A 20256-nucleotide genomic window follows, 5' to 3' on the forward strand; every position below is an offset into this window, starting at 1 on the left:
AGATACAAATTTTCAGCTGCCTGTGTAAAATGGAATTTTAAGACACATGGTTGAGTTTACTGTTTTATTAGTAGGCCTACGGTTGCTTAACTCCTAAATAAGCAACGTATGTCAGGTCTCAATTTTCAGTTTTTACATCAGAAAGTTAAAAACAAAACAAAATGAAATAATTATATAAATAATATATATAAATTCAATGAATAAAAATGAGACAATAGTTACAAGTTAAACACGCCCCCCACACACACACACACTGTAGCTACTCAGCCCCAATACGACTAAAGAGGACTCCCAAGACGTGAGTTCTGTATCATTTCCTTCTTGACTTGAGATGAATTCAATGCTCCCCTGTGTTATCACTTGTTACATCACCGTTATATCAAAATATCACCCAAGTGTTGTCCATTCAACCAGGTAGGGTCTTGTTGTCCTAATTATGCGGTTCCTAATTGCTTCCAAAGGGATGGACAAGCTTCTAATGAGCACACTGTATGTGTTCTTGTAGCCATGGAGCTCCCTTAATTAATCAAACAAAGTGACAAAATGTGAACCAGTGGGGGCGGGGGGGGAAATGTAACAAATATGGAAAAATACACTTGCAACAACTACTCAGATATGAACTGAACTAAAATAGCCAAAATGAGCCCAGATTAAATTTGATTGATAATTACAACAATCTGCAGTGCATTTTTTTTTACATTTACCTCAACATTTCACGAAGCCATATTGCAGTGTTTGACGTTTAAGTAATGCACTTAGTGTCTGCTATCATTCACTGTCGCCTGACCTTAGTTTAGACGTCACAATCATTGAAGTGTTTAGGGATCTTAGCTGGTAAATCTTCTGTCATGATAATGAAAATGTGGGTCAGTTTATGTCAGCGGTGTCCCATATTCACATTTTATATCATTTATTTCTATGTTGATAGTATCATTCTTTCTTTATCTCATGAATTCATGCACATAATCTTCAGCTTGAGAGAAACCAATGAAGAAGTAGACAAAGTGCAATTTAAACATTTTTTTATTCTGGATCATAAATATCTGAGATGCACAGACCAGTGTCTCATAATTATTCACAAAGAAATTTTGACGTTGGTAAATGATGATAAAAGTATATACGCGCTGTTTAATACAAGAGGTAAAAAAAGTAACGCAAGTACAAATGCATGAGTTGTATCTGAAAGTCATTATTTCATTTTTGACAGAGCACATTGACTTTCATACCGGCTTTTGGAAATAATGGGTGATTTAATCTAAAATGGTGAAGATGAGTTAACAGAAAACGTGTCAATTTGTTGATTAAAAAAGATGCACACATTTATACAGATATAATATTGGAGCACTTACTAAAAAGGAAACCGCAGCTCATGTTTAGCATCACACCAGGCAGGATACGATTCATAGCAATAGCCAAAGAGTGGCTGTTTTGACCCGTAATTAAAAAAAAAAAAAATACAAAACATGTATTACCTGTTGGAAGTACAAGTCCCGATTATAATGACCCTCTTAGGCATCTTTGATGGTAGGGTCTTGTATTTAACACATAGCTTTATAATATGGATTCGAACAAGAGACTTTCCCAGTCCATAAATCAGCGGGTTGGTGACCGGTGCAACGACTGCAAAATACATGGACAAGAAGATCCGCACCTCAATGGCCACATGACTCATATCGAACCGATTCTGGACAATTTCAAAAAAACCGGCTACGGTAAAATTGAAAAAGGAACATAAATGCGGCAAGCAAGTTTTCAGAGCACTAACTTGAGAATCTTTCGATAATTTCTGAGTAACTCTTAATATTTGCACATAGGAGTAAACGATCAGGATCAGCTGAGGGCCGTCCATCACAGCTATAAGCGCAAGCCCCACAGGACTTATAAAGGATGGAATTGTACACGCGTTTTTGACCAGTTCCATGTTCACACAATACAGTTTTGCGATGACTTGCCCACAAAAACTCAGCTGCAGAGTGAGACTGAAAAAACATGTAAATGCACCTATTGGATAGAGGCCCGCGACTGCAATCAGTTTGATGACTTTGGAAGGGCTCATGTAGGTGTGATAGTGTAGAGGGGAAAAGATGGCAACAAAGCGGTCGTAAGCCATAAGCGCCAGGATGGAAAACTCAGCAGTTGCGTACGTGTGCAGGAAGTAGACTTGAGCAATGCACCACTTGACACTGATCTCATGTGTCTTGGACATGAGTATGCCCATAACTGGAATCAATAACATGGTGCAGCCGTAGATCTCATTGAAACATAACATACATGCAAACACATTCATGGGCTGGTGCAGCTGTTTGTTTCGGTGGATGACAGTGACAAAGAGTATGTTTAGGAACATAGCAGCGACATAAAGCAAGAAGAAAAGAATAAAGAAAAGGTGCTTGTGGTTCTCCAGGGTTGCGTAGGCCGTCATGGTGAACGTTAGCGTCGTGGTGTTCTCCATTCTGAAAGGGAAAAACAAAAAGAGAAATTGTCATGACACATGAATTGTATGGTAAACAATTTAAATACAGCATAAGAGAAGTAGACCGCAGTAGCTTTCAGATACTGTCATGGTTCAAGTACCTGTGGCAGTATCGTGCGCTCCGTGCACTGGCTTGTCCTGTGCAACGGCATCTTTTTAAGCGTACTCAAAGTGGGCTTGGTTTGCTGTCCGGGGATTCTGACACACAGTTTGATTCTTGTTACTATGGTCACGCAGGCGTCTTGTTCCTCAAGCTCCCTCGACACGTCCTTCCAGATATACACTGTTCTTGGTTTACTGTACACTAACTTTTTACAGTGTCTGCTAAATCACAATGTATTTTGCCACAAATCATTCTTGGAACACGCAAAATCAAACAATTTTCTTAAATAAGGCTGTGGATGGAAATTCCTACTGCATGAAATTTCTGTACACCAGTAAAACGACCAGGAATAGTAATGGAACGACTTGGGCATCGTTTTACAATAACTACCGGTACATGTTACTAGTGAGACAAAACTGCATCAGTTAGCACCACTAGTAAAGTACTAATATTCTACTTGTTAACATCTAGCACTTCACTATAGAACTAAGAGCATGAATACGCAATGTCAACGGGTGCACAGTTTTTGTCATGGTTCTGTCAGGCCTTTGTTTGTGTTTTGAATTTAGGTTTTCCAGCGTAACCCTGCAATTGTTTTTTGGGAATACATTTTATTCAGAACTCCGTGGTTCTCCTGCCTCCCTGCTTTTTTGGGGCCACTACCTTCAGGACAGGATGATCTGCAGGACTAGAGGCAATTGATCCTGTTACCACCTGGTTCCTGCGGTGCAAATCCGGCCGGCAGTCATCGCCTGTTCCTGCTCCAGCGTGGCACGTGCTGCGGCCGCCTCACGTTCCTGCTCCGGCGGCGCACGTCCTGCGGACGCCACACATTCCTGCTCCGGCGGTTCACATCCTACAGCCACCACGCATTTCTGCTCTGGTGGCGCACGTCCTACGAACCTACGAACGCCACCCGTTCCTGCTCCGGCGGTGCATGTCCTGCGGACGCCACACGTCCCTGTCCTGTGGCCGCCACTTGTCCCTGTCTGGGCGGCAGCATGGCTCAGGTAGTGGAGTGGTTGTCTCCCAACCAAAAGGTTGTGGTTTCGATTCTCATTCATCGTGACCATGTCATACAGCCCTTGAGCAAAATACTGAACCCCCAGTTGCTCTTGATGTTATCTCTCAGTAAAATGAGTAGACGGGATTGAAGTTCTTTGAGGACTTAAGGTAGAAAAGCGCCATACAAGTGAAAGCCCATTTAAAAATTTGGTAGTACACTTGCTAAATTCCCAAATAAGCAACTGTTGTTCGGCCTCAGTGTATTTTTTTAACTTAAAGTTGGAAAAAAAAAAACATTATTTTGTTTCCTAAGGGGGGAGGCTGGCAGGCCAAATGATGTCCCTTCATGTGAAGAAATAAACGTAGACGGTATTGAAGTTCTTTGAGGACTTAAGGTAGAAAAGTGCCATACAAGTGAAATCCCATTTAACAATTTGGAAGTACACTTGCTAAATCCCCAAATAAGCAACTCTTGTTAGGCCTCAGTGTATTTTTTAAATGTTAAAGTTGGGAAAAAAAAACATTAAGTATTTTTTTCCTAAGTGGGCAGGCTGGCAGGCCAAATGATGTCACTTCATGTGAAGACATAAACAAATGAGGTAAGAAAAAAAATAATCATCATCCTAGCAAAAAAAGAATGAACAATGGAAAAAAAACATTAAATCAAATCTGAACCTTTCATTACCACGATACTGTGTTAGATTCCCATGTTGTTTCCTGAACACATGATACACTTTAAACATGCTCATTAGAGCCCCTTTGTCCGCTCTGTTTTTAAGCCTTGTGGAGGCAATTAGCCTCCAGAGTGTTGGACAGTGCCTGGAGAATACAGATGATTGATGGGTATCATCATCCTAGCAAATAAAGAATGAACAATGAAAAAAAAACAAACATTTAATCAAATCTGAACCTTTCATTACCATGATACTGTGTTAGATTCCCATGTTGTTTCCTGAACACATGATACACTTTAAACATGCTCATTAGAGCCCCTTTGTCCGCTTTGTTTTTAAGCCTTGTGGAGGCAATTAGCCTCCAGAGTGTTGGACAGTGCCTGGAGAATACAGATGATTGATGGGTTGAAAACAAAGTTGGCCTCCCTTTGGAGAAGACTGATGTAACATTGATGAAAATGTTTCCAAAGGCCAGTGATCTTTGAACCAAGAAAAATAACTGATCCTTAATAGCTTTTACTTCTTTGTGATACTACAGCTTGGGTGGGCCCCCCGAGGACAGCCAATTATCGACAAACTGCAATGTTTGACATCTTCAAAGAAGTCATCTTTTCCTCATTTCTTCACTTTTTGGGGATAAAAGAACATGCTTGAAAATAAATGGAAAACAAAAATAATAATATTTGATATTTTTTACATGTGTATTGTACACTATTAACCATGAGCAATGCAGTCTATTTCAAGGACATCTGTGGCATTGAACTTTACATTGAGTGGATGTCAAATTGAACTAAGCCTACCATGTGTATGTTGTTTGCGAATAGATTCCTTGACCAAAAACACCAAATGCAAAAAGGCCAGACTTTTTGCACGGTTAAAATAAGGTGAGGACTGGACATCCCGTTTTAAAATCTGCGAAAATAAATATGCATGCCACATTGTTAATGTTTGTCTCATGACATTTAGTCACAAGTTGGCTGTGGTTCTCTTGTTTCTTTAAATTAGATTAAGAAAAGTATGTTGTCCAGGGATAGGCTACCGAGCATTCACTCCAATGGCCCGTTTGCTGCTTCTTATTACTGTTGTTCCTCCCTTTAGACCAAAATACGACCGAATCCTGACAAATCCTCATTTCGAAGCGACAGAAAGACGAAACAACAATGTCTTGTCATCGTGTGGTGATTTGGACCCTCTTGGTTGTTTTACTCCTCAATGGTAAGTGCTCGCATCTTATTTGATTGCTTTTGGAACTCATAAACCGTCAATTTTTGATTTTGTCTTAAATATTCAAAACCTGTTTGATTTCAGTTGTTGATAATGAGGCAGCCTCCTTTCCATGGTCATGCCCCAGCTTGAAAGGAATTTGTCGGAAAGTTTGCCTTCCAACAGAGCTATTCTTTGGACCTCTGGGTTGCGGAAAAGGCTTCCTGTGAGTGATGCACTTCACAATCACATAGAATGTGGGGCCTGTATTTATGAATGAAAGGTCGAATGTTATTATTTTCCAATTCTAGATGCTGCGTGTCTCATTTTCTATGAGCACGGTCGGGTGGAATGAGAGTCAAGCAATCCATGAAGAGAACATCAAGCATCCCCAAAAATGTAACAAAGACATTACTGTGTGGATCATCATTATTTGCCGATCTGTAACATTTTGAAATTTATGGGAAATTATGATCTTCATATTAAATTGCTGAAGCTTTTTGTTGTGTATTAACATGGCTAAAACTGGAGTAAAATACGACATTGAATATCACTGCTTGATTGAATTGTGTTCTTGTGGATTACCAGAAAAAAAGCTTGTAATATTTGTCTCTGGAGTGAACATATATATATGTTTTACCTCATACAACACAGCAAATGTTACACTTAGCCATCCATCCATTCATCCCGACTCCTGCGGCACCATATGAATATTGATTGCCACTGCCCTGAGATTTAAAATTTTGATTTTAGGTGCTCCGGTTTTCAAACCATACATATTATTACATATTCATAGGACCAAAATGTCAAATAAAGCGATATTTTTGTCTTCATTAGCATATTTAGTATTGGAGTATCCAAAAGTAATTAAAGGTAATCAAGTTACATGACTTTAATAATATGGTACTTGTATTATGTCACTTAGATATAACAACTAGTACTGTAACTGTACAAAGTAACCCTCCCAACGCTGAGGTTTAATATACTGTAATTAAACAGAAAAAAAAGTTTAAACCAGGACCACAATTGCTGTTTCCACATAGATCCGCAAGTCAGCGCTGTGGTGCATGTTGCTTGCATGAGTCAATTTATGATAACACAAAGAAGAGCCAAGGCAGAAGTGGGCCTGCAATAACAAACAAACCAAGTAAGCTACTAGCAAGGGAACACACCTTCAGACAACCGTTGCAATCTTGTCGTTTTTACGACAGATGAACAAATCGTCCTTCTATATTCTCTCAACCGTATGCTCTTACGTGCGCAAGTGCTGTATTTTAGACATCGAGTACTCTGTCGCGGAGAGGATTTAACTGTTATCTAACGTTTACCAAAACAAGTTGCGCATCAGCTAGCGCTAATCCATCTTGGCAATCGTTTTCGCGTACACAGACAAGACTTCGGCTGCTAGATTGTCAAGTAACTGCTGATTTTACAAAGTGCCATGTGAGAAAACAAACGGTAAATCTGGGACCCATCTTGAAGGTGCCGCGATTAACAAGTTATCGAGGTAAGTAGCTAATTAGCCACAATGCTAGTCACTTTCCGTGTTTGGCATGAATTGTGCAAATGTCTGACAGATTAATTTTTTTTAAGTTCCGTTGCTGAATCTTCAAGCTGGCGAGTTCAATATTGAAAGAGTGCATTTGTGGGGAGCACTGCATTTCCTGTTGGCAGCTACACGCAATTACGTCAAGTCGTTTCAAGCGTGTATCTCAGTACTGTACCCACGATTGTCTCACCCACCCTCCAAAAAAAGTATTTATAGTTGTCTGACAATGAATGAAAAATGCACAGCTAAAACACGTTGTCTTTTCTTCGTCTGTTGGATCCTAATTTTCCATTTTAAGTAATAACCCGGTGTAATTTTTGCAGATTTGTTCATGCGTCTGAATGTAGTTGCGCGAGTATTTTAATACAAGCTTACAACCAAACTGTGGGATGATCTTCAGATTCAACCATGATCAATTGTGCCTTTTACTTGGACTTACTTAATCACCAACATGTTTTGTTACTCCTCATTTTAGTGCAACTACAGCCATCCAAAGATGATTCCGCAAGGTGAGTGGTGGACAGGAGTGCGTTTAACTCTCCTTTCCATCACTTTCTGCTGCATAGCGCCCTCGCCCACACATGCATATATCTATTCCGTAAGTAATGCTCTTCTGCATCAGCGCACACACACACACACACACACACACACACACACACACACACACATACATGATTGATTGCCTACATATAATTCATCCAAAGTACCTGCATGTAATCTTGTTTGTGTGTTTTATGTTTTGGCAGCATTATAGAAATATGACCATGCTGTTTGAGGATCTCCCTGCATTGTTTGGATCGCCACTTCCGAAGGAAGGAATCATGGTGAGGAAATGTAGGGAACAATGTATATGTGTAATACAGCAGTCAGTTTCTCAACCACTGTGGCGTTGCACATTAATGTGCCTTTAGAGATGATCAGGTGTCCTGCAGGAAATAATCAATTTTCACTTAATTGGTCTGAAAAATATTAATTTATGCCAGCTACAAAGAGTGCTAGGCAGGACAATTAAATACTTTGTAAAAGGTACAAAATTAACCTGAGTATGCACAGTATTTGTTTGGCGGTGTGCTGTGAGGTTTTCAAAAGTAAAATTGTCTGTACTTTGCTTCAATAACATCTGGGAAACACCAGTTTAACCGAATGTTTTCCTCAATCTCAAAGGGAGTCTTAGTAGTGTCCCGTCCTCTCAATGGCTGTGCAACAATCGACCCTCCTCCTCCACTGCCACCGTTTTATGACGCCAACATCACCAAATTCATCGCTCTCATCAGACGCTATGATTGCAATTTTGATCGAAAGGTCAGTCATGGTTCTGGTTTCACAGGCATGTGATTGTTTGTGGCGCCAAGTTGAATTAATGTGACAGGAACTTTTTAAAGGTCCTGCATGCGCAGCAAGCTGGCTACAGTGCTGCAATCGTTCACAACATGTACTCCGATTCTTTGCTCAATATGAACTTCAGCAATGGTAAGTAGCTATTGGATTCCTTGGCTAATCATATGAAATAAGTTTATTACTTCTAAGTCATTGTTTTTTTTTTTTTGTGTGTGTGTGTGTGTGCTTCTAGATACTATCGCAGAGGAGATTGACATCCCCTCTGTGTTTACTAGTTACTATGCATCCCAAGTTCTCAAAAATTTCATCATTCCAGAACCAGGGTACTGATTGCAAAAATTCGCACCGCAGCTTTATAGTTGCAAGGGTCACATATCCAAAATGGCGACAAATTAATGCCTGCAAAGTTTCTCACGGTTGATTTGAATTTCTTATTTCTATAAATTGCAGAGCCTATGTGATTCTCAAGCCAGAGTTTGCTTTCCCACTCTCTTACTACCTTATTCCCTTCACCGGAGTGGTTGCCATGATCATCATTGTGATGTTTATTATCTTGGTGAGTATCGTCACAAGCAGTCCACGTGACTTCATGAATTTTCAAGGGTAGCTTTTCGACTGTAATTAACTGAACGCAAACCATTTCTGGTTGCCTTTGCGCAGCAATTTGTAAAATGTTTGTCTTTTCTTCAGGTTATACGCTGTACACAGCACAGAAAAAGGCTGAGGAAAAACCGCTTGTCCAAGGAACAACTGAAGCGGATTCCTACTCACAAGTTCACTAAAGGTTAAAAAAAAAACAGAAATGTTTTTAGATGTTTTAATACGTTCAAATATATTTTCCTTCTTATTCCAGGCGATGACTATGATGTGTGTGCCATATGCTTAGAAGAGTATGAAGAAGGAGACAAACTGCGAGTTTTACCATGTTCGCATGGTAAATATAATTGATGTTTTTATGATATGTACCTTAGCGTGTATTTCACTGATTGATTTTATAGACTGGATATACAGCGATTCAGTGATTGACACATGTTTAAATTTACCTTGAATGATCCTATTTTATATGCTAAATAAAACATTTTGGGTTTAATCCTCATCTCTGGTCAATGAAGCGTTGGATCAGTGGAATTTAGTTGTTGACTGAAATATTTCCCTTCAGCCTACCACTGCAAGTGTGTGGACCCGTGGCTGACCCAGACCAAGAAGACGTGCCCCGTGTGCAAACAGCGAGTCACTCGCAGCAACCCTGAGCACTCCGAGTCCGAATCCGAGGAGGAAAGTGGAGGCCGAGGAGAAGAAGAAGGAACGGAGGGCGAGGCCGACTCAGAGCGCACCCCTCTGCTCCGCGCATCAAATCAGGCTTCTCCTTCTGGGAGTCCGGGGGTTTATTCCGCCACCACCAGCACAACGGTCACCACCGCTCAGTGCATCGCCTCGCCGGCTCGCGACGACTCCCCCGTCCTGGATTACGAAGGCTACTATTCCCCACAGGAGGACACAGACTCAGAAAGCAATGACACAGTTGATGAGGAGCACCATGTTGACGATGACACTGCTCAGCTGATTGGTCGGGGCGCAGTGCACATCTGATGGCTACAACGTTGACATGACGTAACATGAAAAGGGCCTTTCTGTCACAACCTTTGCTGTTCTTGTTGTTTAGCACACTACTAAAAAGTACTTTTTTCCCCCCTTTTAACCACACACTGGTCAGTCTTCCCATCACACAAAATTATTCTGATGAGTGTTTCTGCAGTGTGCCTATGTTCAAACTTATTTTTTGGACCATTATCAAGTACATTGTAACTTTTTTTTTTTTGCATACTTGCTCGTAAGAGGAAAAGCGAAGCTGCTCACTTCCAAAGAAAACTGCGATCGCCCTTGTGCGTCACGACGGATAATGCTGTAATGGTAACTCGCATGACAACATTTTTCCTTGGGTGCAGCCACTTTTTAAGCGTATGCAGTTTCTTCGTCCCACCACATACTGTTTTTGTAATTCCAATGTGGGAGGAAACTCTAATTGAGGAACTATTTTAAGTTTGTGGCGTTAGCATAGCTCAACCACATTGCCTTAATTTGGCCTTCATGTACATGCGTTTTATGTTCGGTAACTAAAGGGTCACACTCCTAGTTTTTGTCTAAAGTGTATTTTCTTTGTAACCCACCCTTCCCCCTCCCCATGAAAAGAGGTCCATCGCTTCCTTTAGTGTGAGTAATGGGTAGCGATAGTCATAATTTGCACACACAAAACATTTAGTTTCATGTTTCCGTACAATTTTCTGGGTGGGCTGTTGGCTGTTTTTTTACTTTAAAACTTAAGCGTAAAAACTATTTTTTAACCCTTTGAGACTGGTTCGCTTCTTCGTGTAAATACACTACAGCGTAGTCACATGTTTTAAGGGGGTGTTTCTATTTAATTTCTTTTTGATGCTTGATTTTGTGGAAGTGTAAATTGTTAGTTTGCTCCACTGTCATGAAACGTGAAATTCAGATTTTGCCATTTGATTGACTGAGATGTTTGAATATTTGTTTGATCATTTAAATGTCATGTACTACAGCTTAACCACCTCCAACTCAATGTAAGTGTAACATTCTTTTTTGCCTCTATAATCAGTCATATATCCACTTTCTTTTTAACATGTTAATTTTAACAGCTGATTCTCCAAATCCCACATTTTTTCTTTTAGAATCTATTTGTCAGACTTCAATACATTTAAAATATCACATATAAGTACAGTGTATGATGAAAATGTGATGATGATGTTGGGGACGTCACGATCAATGGGAAGCAGCAATTTAATGTCTGATTAATGAAAGATTAAATTGAAAATGTATACAATTTCCACTGTGATTATTGGCATTTTTGTTTTATTCAGCCATAGAACTGCAAGTAACAATTACTAAAACTAGAACTACAGAAATATGAAAATATTTCCTGTTGAGAGACTGAAATTCCGAAGGTATTGTCAACTAATTTGATCATCAAATAGTCATCGATTAATTGATGCACCTTCATCAAGCCATAACACAGCTTAATTATTTTCCATGGCATTTATTCGGGCATATTTTCACAACAATCCATTTATTCACACAACATAATATACATTTTCAAAAAGATGCCTCCCTGGTGAGGTGCTGCAGGCATGTCCCACTGGCAGGAGGCCCCAGGGCTGACCCAGGACACGCTGGAGAGACTACAGTATGTCTCCTGGCTGGCCTGGGAATACCTTGGGATCACTCGGGAAGAGCTGGAAAAAGTGACTGGGGAGAGGGAAGTCTGGGCTTACCAGCTAAAACTATTACCCCCACGACATGACCTCGGATAAATGGTAGAGAATGGATGGATGGACATGCGCTAAAGGGAAAATGGGCAGAAACATCTTCATCATGTTGAGACATGCAGATTCACATTGTTATGTTATTTTTACCGGATAAATTGTTTGTTTGTATACACATACAATAGACTACAATTATGATATTCAAATAAAAACGTTTTCAAAGGAATAAAGGTTTTCTTCTTGAGTTTCGAATTCTTATTCGGGTTTATCACTGAGCAGATTTCTTTTGAACCCTCGTCTTTTCACTTTACTGCAGCTACTTTTGCACCTTTAATTGCAGCACCAACTGCTCTTAATATTGTTTTGATTCCAGCAGTCCGAGGAAACAATGTTCGTCAAAATGTCGCCAAAATGTGTCGTGTATTACCGGATGTCAGTTTACACTCCAGGCAGGAGGTGGCGGTAATGTGAACCTTTCCTTGTTTCTTTTTAATGAAGAAAAACTGCTGATTAAAAAAAGACCACCGGCAGCACGAAGACACCGAAGACAAGCAAGCTTACCAGATAGTACTGTATTACATTTACAGAGGTATTAATTTTTATTTCCACCAACATCTCCTCGTGTATTTTCAATCATGTTCTTCTCCAAACGAAACGTTTGTTTGGTTTCTGGCTAATGTCGAATTAGGTTAGAGCTCATGCACGATATCAGTCTCGCTAACGTTTACCATCGCTACGGTGAAATTAAAAAAAGTATGCGGTTCTCGTTTTCAGCCAGACTTGAGCAAAAAATTGATTGCCGTCTATGTCGTGTTACTTCAAGTTATCTCAAGTAACTGTAACTTACTAGAATTCTGACAGGAAATGAATCCGCTGCTAACTACAAAGGGCTGTGTGTTAGCATAGCATGCTAATTTAGCAGGGTCAACTGCGACGTCTTTCTCAATGATGTATCTGTCCTTGTCCACAATGCACACATCGAATAAATACCCTCTAGACGACCCACACGTTCACATTCGTGTGATTTGTGTTTTTTTACTGGAGATGGGAGACAGTGACGACGAGTATGATCGAAGAAGAAGGGACAAATTCAGACGGGAAAGGAGTGACTACGACCGTTCCAGAGAGAGAGAGGATAGACATAGAGATGAGTGGAATGACAGGTAAATCAAGTATGTGTAGACTCACTCAAAATTGTTAACTGTTACTCTAGTCACATTTGGACCCGGACTCCAGAATTATAATTTGTTTCATTCTTCTCACATCCATGATTTTAAGTTTGTTTATTTGACCCCTTAATAACGCCCATGTGCCATTTACCATCTTTGTTGGCTTCCATTTGCCAGAGAGTGGGACAGGGGCAGGGAACGGAGAAGCCGTGGGGAGTACCGGGATTACGACAGAGGTCGCAGGGAGAGGTTCACCCCTCCAAGGCACGACATGAGTCCCCAACAGAAGCGCATGAGAAGGGACTGGTGAGTTTAGCTGAGCCCCATTCCTCACCATTTACATTTGATGTTCTTTATTTTGTCCTTAATTACTCTAACCTGCCAGGGATGACCATGGTGGCGATCCCTACCGTGGCGGGTACGACATGGGCTATGGAGGAGGGGGACCCAGTTACGGTCCCCCGCAGCAATGGGGGCACCCGGACATACACCTCATGCAGCCTCATCACGGTATTCCCATTCAGGCTAGGTGAGAGACTTGAATGATACTGAAAGGACCTTTGAGATATTTGGTCCTCATTTGTCTGGTGTGGGCTGAGGTGCTTTCAGATTTTAGATCCTCAAATGAAACATGGGGTCAGGGGGGAAGCTTGGTTTGTGTGCACCTTGTGCTATTGTTATTCTGAATTACAGAAAGAAATGTAAGCAAATCTTATGTTCGGGAAATACTGAAAAGACAAGAACTATGAGATTTGCTGTTCTGTTCATTGAGCCGCTGAAAGGAACCTCTCATGTTTCGTCAGGCTCGGGAACATCCATGAAATGGATTTTGGTCCGCCCCCACCAATCATGAAGAGTTTTAAGGAGTTCCTGATTTCCCTGGATGATTCCGTTGATGAGACTGAAGCTGTCAAGCGCTACAATGAGTACAAGCTTGACTACCGCCGGCAACAGATGCAGGACTTCTTTTTGGCTCATAAAGATGAAGAGTGGTACGGTCTGAATTCTCTTGTCTTTCATTGCCTTAATTATCATTCTTAGTAGCCTTGTTATTAATATATTCCGTTGGTAGAATCTCCATAAGTATGCTAATCATGATCACAATTCGTAGATAGGATTTGTTTAGAATAGTGTGCTGGCCTGATCCTGTAGTGGGTGCATATGCTATAAAGTTAATTATGTAATGTGTCGCTGATGCATATTAAGCGCTTAATAATTCAGTCGTCTAATTTCTTCTGGATTAACTTGATTTTTTTGTTGCACCCACGCTGTAGGAACAGGCCCACAATTTTACTTTTGACTTGTGTGAAAATCAACCCAAATTCCACATCGAGTTGCAGTTGGTGCTCTGCATACTGCATGTTTGGAAAGAGTCACACAGGTCTCAGTAAAACCTGACAAATTCCTTTCCAGTAACACCAATTAAGCATCCCTTCCCGAACAAGCTACACATTTACTTTTACAACGAAGTCACAACAAATCATTGTTTAAAACACTTGGGTTGATTTTCAAGATTTAAATTATTTTTCAGCTTTCCTGTTAATGCTTATTGTATTTGTTTCACAGGCCTCATGTAATTTATTTCTGTTTTGACATAACCATTTTCCTCCCTTCGTCCCCCACAACCACGGCGCGTCTTTCTCAAGGAAAAGTGGAAGTCTGCAAGAATCCGACTTAGACAGCAAGGGCATGCACTGCGCACAATGCAGTTGCTCTTAGACACACAGTACCAGGGCTTTTAGATAGATAGGTCAACTTGTCTCCCGCGCTCTGAGTTTTCTTGTTTTCGGGTTTTTCCTCCACCGTTTTCTTTTTCTATTTGGACCAAATCGAATCCCTAAACTCAATACGTGTATACAGAAACACCAATGGGGTGAAGTGGAGCCCATTCTTACAGAAGAGACCTCTCTGTATTTATTTTGTTAATAAAGTGGCAGAACACAAGGTAACTGTAGTTCACTCAATGAATACTTCAATATGTAAATGTTTTTTTTTTTGTGTGTGTGTGTGTTTGTGCTGTAATTTTCTTCTATTGTGATCAGTTGATCTCCCAACTTTTCTAATGTTTACCAACAAACCATGTAAGACTTAAAAGAACACTGTATTAAATAATCTTGTATATTTGATTGATCCACTGATTTGATTTTGCATTTTCAAAATTTCCAGCACAATATCAAATGAATATCAGGAATGATTATTTGCAATTGTACCATACTGACTTGGGTGTAATTCTGTGCTTTCTAACTTCTGCATCCCGTACATCTCGCCCCTCGCCATTCCTTCCCCTGCTGTTTTGTGGACCCCCAACTCTGGACACAGGTTCAGGTCCAAATACCACCCAGAAGAGGCCAGTCGGCTCAAGTCGGAGGCATTGAGAGCACTGAACAACCGCCTGAATGTCTTTATGTTTCTGATGGAGAATGGCTGGCTCAATAACCTCTCTTTGGACATTGAACAGACACCAGCAATCATCAAGGTCCTGGATGCGGGTGAGAATTCTGTTTCACGCCATCAGTGTTGTTGCAGGATGACAATTCTGTGTTAGGACCTGCACAATTCCACCTCTCCCCTGCTTACAGCTGTGATAAAGATGGAAGGAGGGACAGACCACGATCTCCGCATCTTGGAATTGCCTTCTGAGGAGGAGGAAGAAAGGGAGAAATCGGCTTCTGGTGGAGCTGAACCCCCCAAGAGCGACCATCACAAGAACGTGGATGGAGACGGCAAACCGTCAGTGACAAAAGACAAGAATGAGAAAGTATGATTGGTTTTCGTAGTATCTGAGTGAGCTAGTGACTGAATTCGTCAATATGTGTTGATTTTTAATCAAAAAAAAAGAAAAGTCAACATTTCAGAATGGCACATATAGAAAAATGCTCGGGCACAAGAAGAATGAATGATTATTGCAATGTCATGGTCATCCATGCATCATGTTGACCATGTCCAACCATCTCAAAGGATGAGAGCGATTCAATGTCCGCTGAGAGGATGGCCGCAGGAGGCGATGTTGTCAAAATGGAGGCAGCGAAAGAAGCAGGCAAAGAAATAATACCTGGACCCAAGAAGGTTTGTGTCACCTTTGCCAGTTTTTTAGCACTAAACAGAAATATCCCAGGTGGCGGTCACATGTTCTATCACTATCATCCTATGATTTACCCAGCCGAGGAGAAAGAGGAAGCGCAGCGGTGACAGCGACGACGAAGCCAGTGCTTCTGAAAGCGACTCTGACTCGGAATCTGACTCAAACTCTGTTTGCTCTGAAAAGTCGGTAAAGAAAGAAGAGGTGGAGGACAAGGAGGAGGACGGTGGAGGTGAGAAATCCAATCTTGTGAGAAGCATTTTAAGAGCTGGGCCACACACTCACTCACACAAGAATCTGTGGACTGTTATGTAACGGTTTAGAGGGAAAACCGAAGCAGAATGCTGAAGAGCAGGAGAAAGTGGAGAAAAAGGTTAAAGATGACACTCCTAGACCACGGCCTCTTCACAAGACTTGCTCGCTCTTCATGAGGAGCATCGCCCCCACCATTTCCAAGGCTGAGATTGTAGCTGTCAGTTGATCTATTGAAGCAGCACTCATTACTCTTCACTGACTGTACGTTTCCTTTCAGCATACTCTAAAGACTTTTTTTTTTGTAGCTGTGTCGCCGCTACCCTGGCTTCCTGCGCGTCTGCTTGGCTGATCCCCATCCAGAGCGCAGGTTAGTTTGTGTAAAAGCAAACTTTGGCTTTCTTTAAAATGTTTATTTGAATATTATGGTTTCTTAGTGTTCCCATACAGCGGTACCTTGACTTATAAGTTTAGAAATCTGATTATTATTGACTGTTGGGAGTCTGAACTTGTGTTGGAGTCAGTCAGTTAAGTTTTTTTACCACAACAGTGTGAGCATCTACTCCACAGTCCTTGCAAGTGTTTTCATTTTGTATTTGTGTTTGACTGTTTGCAGTTAATTAAATGGTTACAAGTGCTTGGATGACCGTGGTTTTTAAATGGTGGCTAACAGCACGGAGCAAAAATTTCAAACTAAACTGAATGCTTTTGCAGGTTTTACAGACGCTGCTGGGTGACGTTTGACCGCAGCGTCAACATCAAAGAGGTCTGCTGGAATCTTCAGAACATTCGTGTAAGTGACTTGAATGCTCTTGGCAATTCCAGTCGCTGCACTGCGAACCAGACCTCAGTCGACATTGTGCGTTCTTGTGAGATGCCTATTGGACTGTTAACCATCTCAACTGTGCCCTTTCACAGCCGCGTGACTGCGAGTTGGCCCCCAGTGTGAACAGGGACCTTGCACGGAGGGTGCGCAATGTGAACGGCATCACTCAGCACAAGCAGGTGCTTCGCAACGACATCAAAATGGCTGCCAAACTCATTCACTCCCTGGACGAGAAAGGAGATCTGTGGTGCAACCCGCCCCAGGAAGAGGGCCAAAGCACAGAAGTATTTCACAGTGTTGTTGTTCACCCATCAGTATTTAGCGATATAGATTGCCTTAGTAACACTTGTAAATTGCGCTTGTCAATTCAGAAGACGCAAAATCCCATCTTGAAGAATATTACCGATTACCTGATAGAGGAAGTGAGCGCTGAGGAGGAGGAGCTCCTGGGCTCCTCTGGTGGGATGGATCAAGAAGAGAGTGTCAAGGAGGGCCACTCGACAGAAATGACTGTGGAAAAGGATGAGAAACTTGCCAAGGTTTGCTTGCAAGACTTCGGACTTACCTCATTTATTGAGTTCATGCTTTCTAATTTGTTTCTTCCTTGCTCAGGTTTTGGACCATCTGATTCTTTATCTGCGCATTGTGCATTCCATTGATTACTACAATGCCTGCGAATACCCGAGTGAGGACGAAATGCCGAACCGCTGCGGCATGATCCACGTCCGTGGGCCCGTTCCTCCGAACCGCATATCACATGGAGAAGGTCAGTGCCTTGTGTGGCGTACCACGAGTATGTTGGGAAGACAACAGTTGCTTTCATGCAGGCATTAATCTCCCTCTCGGTTTATGTGCTTGAAGGCATTAACTCCCTAACCCTTTTATCGAATTTTACCCCAGTGGGAGCCATAGCATTTATCGTGCTTTGTTTACTGCGTCCACAATGTTTGTGTGTTTTGATTAGTACATGGCCACATCCTGTTTTGTTCCAGCACTGAAATTTAAACACGTGCAAAATATATATTACCTTGAAATTGGACTTTTTGTGGGGTGGTAAATAGTCAATGAAGCTATAACTTAGTACCAACATCAATACTATACTCTTAATTGTGCTCTGTGTGTTAGTGTGCATGCTTTTTGTGGAATTAAAATAAGGCCATAGTCTTTATATGCCGGCTTCTGTGTTTATGTATACTAATGAAAGAAAAGCAAAATACTCTGTGCCTACAATAAGATTTCCTTCGTTCAAACGGTGTGTAATTAGACAATCTTAACCGTCTCTCCAATAGTGCAACAATGGCAGAAAATGTTGGAGGAGAAGCTGAGTGCTTTGTACAGTACAAAAGAAAACCTGTCTGAGGAAGAGGCGGCAAAGATGGGTCGCAAAGACCCCGCTGAGGAGGTGGAGAAGTTTATTTCTGCCAACACGCAGGAGCTTGGAAAGGACAAGTGGCTCTGCCCTCTTAGCGGGAAAAAGTTTAAGGTAACGTTTGTGTTCCAACCTCTTCTTCAGAGTGATCATGGATGTCAGGTGCATCATTTTGTGCAGTGGCTCTCAATCTTTTTACACCATTTCTCCCCATATTTTGGTCCAAAAGAACAACTCCAATGGCTAGTTTGACAGCTAAACAAACCACTTGAGTAAGCCTGGTTTGGTAAAAGGTGATCAGCAGGGAAGGCAACTGTGTCAGGCTGTCAGCATCAAAGTGGACAGAGTCATTTACGTCTTTCATCCGACGGCTCTCCCTGCCTTGTTTGCTGAGCAGCTAGCTGGCTAGCCACTAATGCTAGAGTGATGTCACACACAACAAGCTAAGTTTGAAAGTAAACAAGGAGCTGTTTCATCCGTTGACGAGTATCAAACACAAAGAATAACCTAATAATCACATCTACGAGTGACCTGGCCCGTCTGTCTTGTTTTCAAAAATTAAATATAGCCCTGGTGCATGAAAATTGGCCCGCCTCTGATTTCGTGCATACAGTAATTCCAGTTCTCATTCATGTTTGACTGGTTCAGGGTCCAGAGTTTGTGAGAAAACACATCCTGAACAAACATGGGAATAAAATTGAAGAGGTGAAAAAGGAGGTGGTGTTTTTCAACAATTTCCTGATGGATGCCAAGAGGCCGTCTCTGCCGGAGATGAAACTTCCTCCGCTACCAGCTCCGGGCCAAGGTGGGCTGTCAGCATTTGACTGATCACTTCCGATTACAATATTGTTCATAAAGGGGGACTGAATGAAAGGATCACCTGACAATCTTCCAACAGTATGAGATCATTTTTTTCCCCATTGTCCTTTTTCTTTTTTTCTACGACAGGATTGCTTTCTCCGATGCCGTTTTCTCCTCAAGCTCCCCAGGGTCCAATGGGCTTTGCGCAGAACCGCCCTCCTCTTATGGGTTACGGTGGTATGTTCTTGAATTGCCTGACTAGTAATCTTTCTTATTTGTAGTTAGTTACGCCTAATTCCATCCCTAATTGCAGGGGTACCCCCTTATCCCCCCAACAATTTTGGCGGGGGGCGAGGAAACTACGACAACTTCCGTGGACAAGGCGGATATCTGGGCAAACCTCGCAACATCAGGTAAAATCACTACTCTGAAGCCTATGGACTTGTGTATTCATAATCATTTGTGGGCTCCACCCCCTTTCCTTTTGATTTCAGAATGTCGCGGGGCGATCCACGAAACATCATTGAATACCGGGACCTGGACGCACCGGATGATATGGATTTCTTTTAGAAGGTTCCCTTGACCCTTAGTCCTCATTCATTGCCCCCATGAACTGTAGTGTCTTTGTTACGAGTTTCATCTTGTAATGATTTTGCAAAGTATAACGAACCTTAGATGTACACTTGTTCCTCAATAAAGCTCTCATCCCCGAACATTTACCTGCATTCAAGGCCTCAAGCTGCATACCTGTCAACTTGTACGTTTTCCCCATATTTTATTCGTTTTTTTTATCATTTCAAACCATGTACGGCGTATTACAACTTTTATACGGTAAAAAACAAAAACAAAACAATTGTGTACTGATCTCACAAAGACCATTTTGGCTCAAATCCAGATCGTCTCACCTGCTGGTAGCTAACGACAATGCCGTCGTCGATCGCTACTATTGTCACTGCAAACCAGCAAAAGTAATCCTCCATCGTATATTTTTTTTCATCGCTGCGTACGGCCGGATTGATAAAGCATGATGTGCGCATGCGCGGTAAGCCGTTGTACGGGTTTTTGTTGCTTTTGTAAGGGGAATCGTAATCATTTATAAGGGCAGGTATTAGCCGAGGTTGACTGGTATGAAGC

General features: G+C 41.5%; 3 protein-coding genes across 3 annotated transcripts; 2 read left to right on the forward strand and 1 right to left on the reverse strand.

The window, feature by feature from the left end:
• Positions 1 to 1468: 1468 nt before the first annotated feature.
• LOC109512339 (olfactory receptor 52D1-like) lies at positions 1469 to 2456 on the reverse strand. Its single transcript, XM_019863960.1, has one exon. The coding sequence runs from the start codon at positions 2450 to 2452 to the stop codon at positions 1469 to 1471; it is 984 nt and encodes a 327-aa protein (XP_019719519.1). The 5' UTR covers positions 2453 to 2456.
• A 4115-nt stretch (positions 2457 to 6571) lies between these two features.
• Positions 6572 to 11187, forward strand: rnf167 (ring finger protein 167). Its single transcript, XM_019864040.1, has 10 exons — positions 6572 to 6965; positions 7483 to 7605; positions 7754 to 7831; positions 8172 to 8309; positions 8390 to 8477; positions 8578 to 8668; positions 8796 to 8901; positions 9036 to 9129; positions 9199 to 9279; positions 9505 to 11187. Exons 2-10 carry the CDS (start codon positions 7504 to 7506, stop codon positions 9933 to 9935), a joined length of 1209 nt encoding a protein of 402 aa, XP_019719599.1. The 5' UTR covers positions 6572 to 6965; positions 7483 to 7503; the 3' UTR covers positions 9936 to 11187.
• Positions 11188 to 12107: 920 nt separating this feature from the next.
• Positions 12108 to 19841, forward strand: srrt (serrate RNA effector molecule homolog (Arabidopsis)). Its single transcript, XM_019864033.1, has 20 exons — positions 12108 to 12215; positions 12671 to 12789; positions 12973 to 13101; positions 13181 to 13324; positions 13599 to 13787; positions 15115 to 15284; positions 15375 to 15553; positions 15754 to 15861; positions 15956 to 16106; positions 16198 to 16346; positions 16435 to 16496; positions 16841 to 16919; positions 17045 to 17236; positions 17324 to 17491; positions 17565 to 17718; positions 18242 to 18435; positions 18970 to 19126; positions 19270 to 19359; positions 19436 to 19535; positions 19617 to 19841. Exons 2-20 carry the CDS (start codon positions 12671 to 12673, stop codon positions 19690 to 19692), a joined length of 2610 nt encoding a protein of 869 aa, XP_019719592.1. The 5' UTR covers positions 12108 to 12215; the 3' UTR covers positions 19693 to 19841.
• Positions 19842 to 20256: the final 415 nt, after the last annotated feature.

The sequence above is a fragment of the Hippocampus comes genome, unplaced genomic scaffold (genome assembly GCF_001891065.2).
Source record: "Hippocampus comes isolate QL1 unplaced genomic scaffold, H_comes_QL1_v1.1 scaffold57, whole genome shotgun sequence".
Lineage (NCBI taxonomy): Eukaryota > Metazoa > Chordata > Actinopteri > Syngnathiformes > Syngnathidae > Hippocampus > Hippocampus comes.

Bases quoted from the DNA above. Each gene is read 5' to 3' on its own strand.
- srrt (XM_019864033.1), top strand. From the start codon at position 12,671: ATGGGAGACAGTGACGACGAGTATGATCGAAGAAGAAGGGACAAATTC. The intron at 16,920-17,044 runs GTAAGTGACTTG...GCCCTTTCACAG, and splicing joins GGAATCTTCAGAACATTCGT to CCGCGTGACTGCGAGTTGGC. The intron at 17,492-17,564 runs GTTTGCTTGCAA...TTCCTTGCTCAG, and splicing joins AGGATGAGAAACTTGCCAAG to GTTTTGGACCATCTGATTCT.
- LOC109512339 (XM_019863960.1), bottom strand. From the start codon at position 2,452: ATGGAGAACACCACGACGCTAACGTTCACCATGACGGCCTACGCAACC.
- rnf167 (XM_019864040.1), top strand. From the start codon at position 7,504: ATGATTCCGCAAGGTGAGTGGTGGACAGGAGTGCGTTTAACTCTCCTT. The intron at 7,606-7,753 runs GTAAGTAATGCT...ATGTTTTGGCAG, and splicing joins CACATGCATATATCTATTCC to CATTATAGAAATATGACCAT. The intron at 9,280-9,504 runs GTAAATATAATT...ATTTCCCTTCAG, and splicing joins AGTTTTACCATGTTCGCATG to CCTACCACTGCAAGTGTGTG.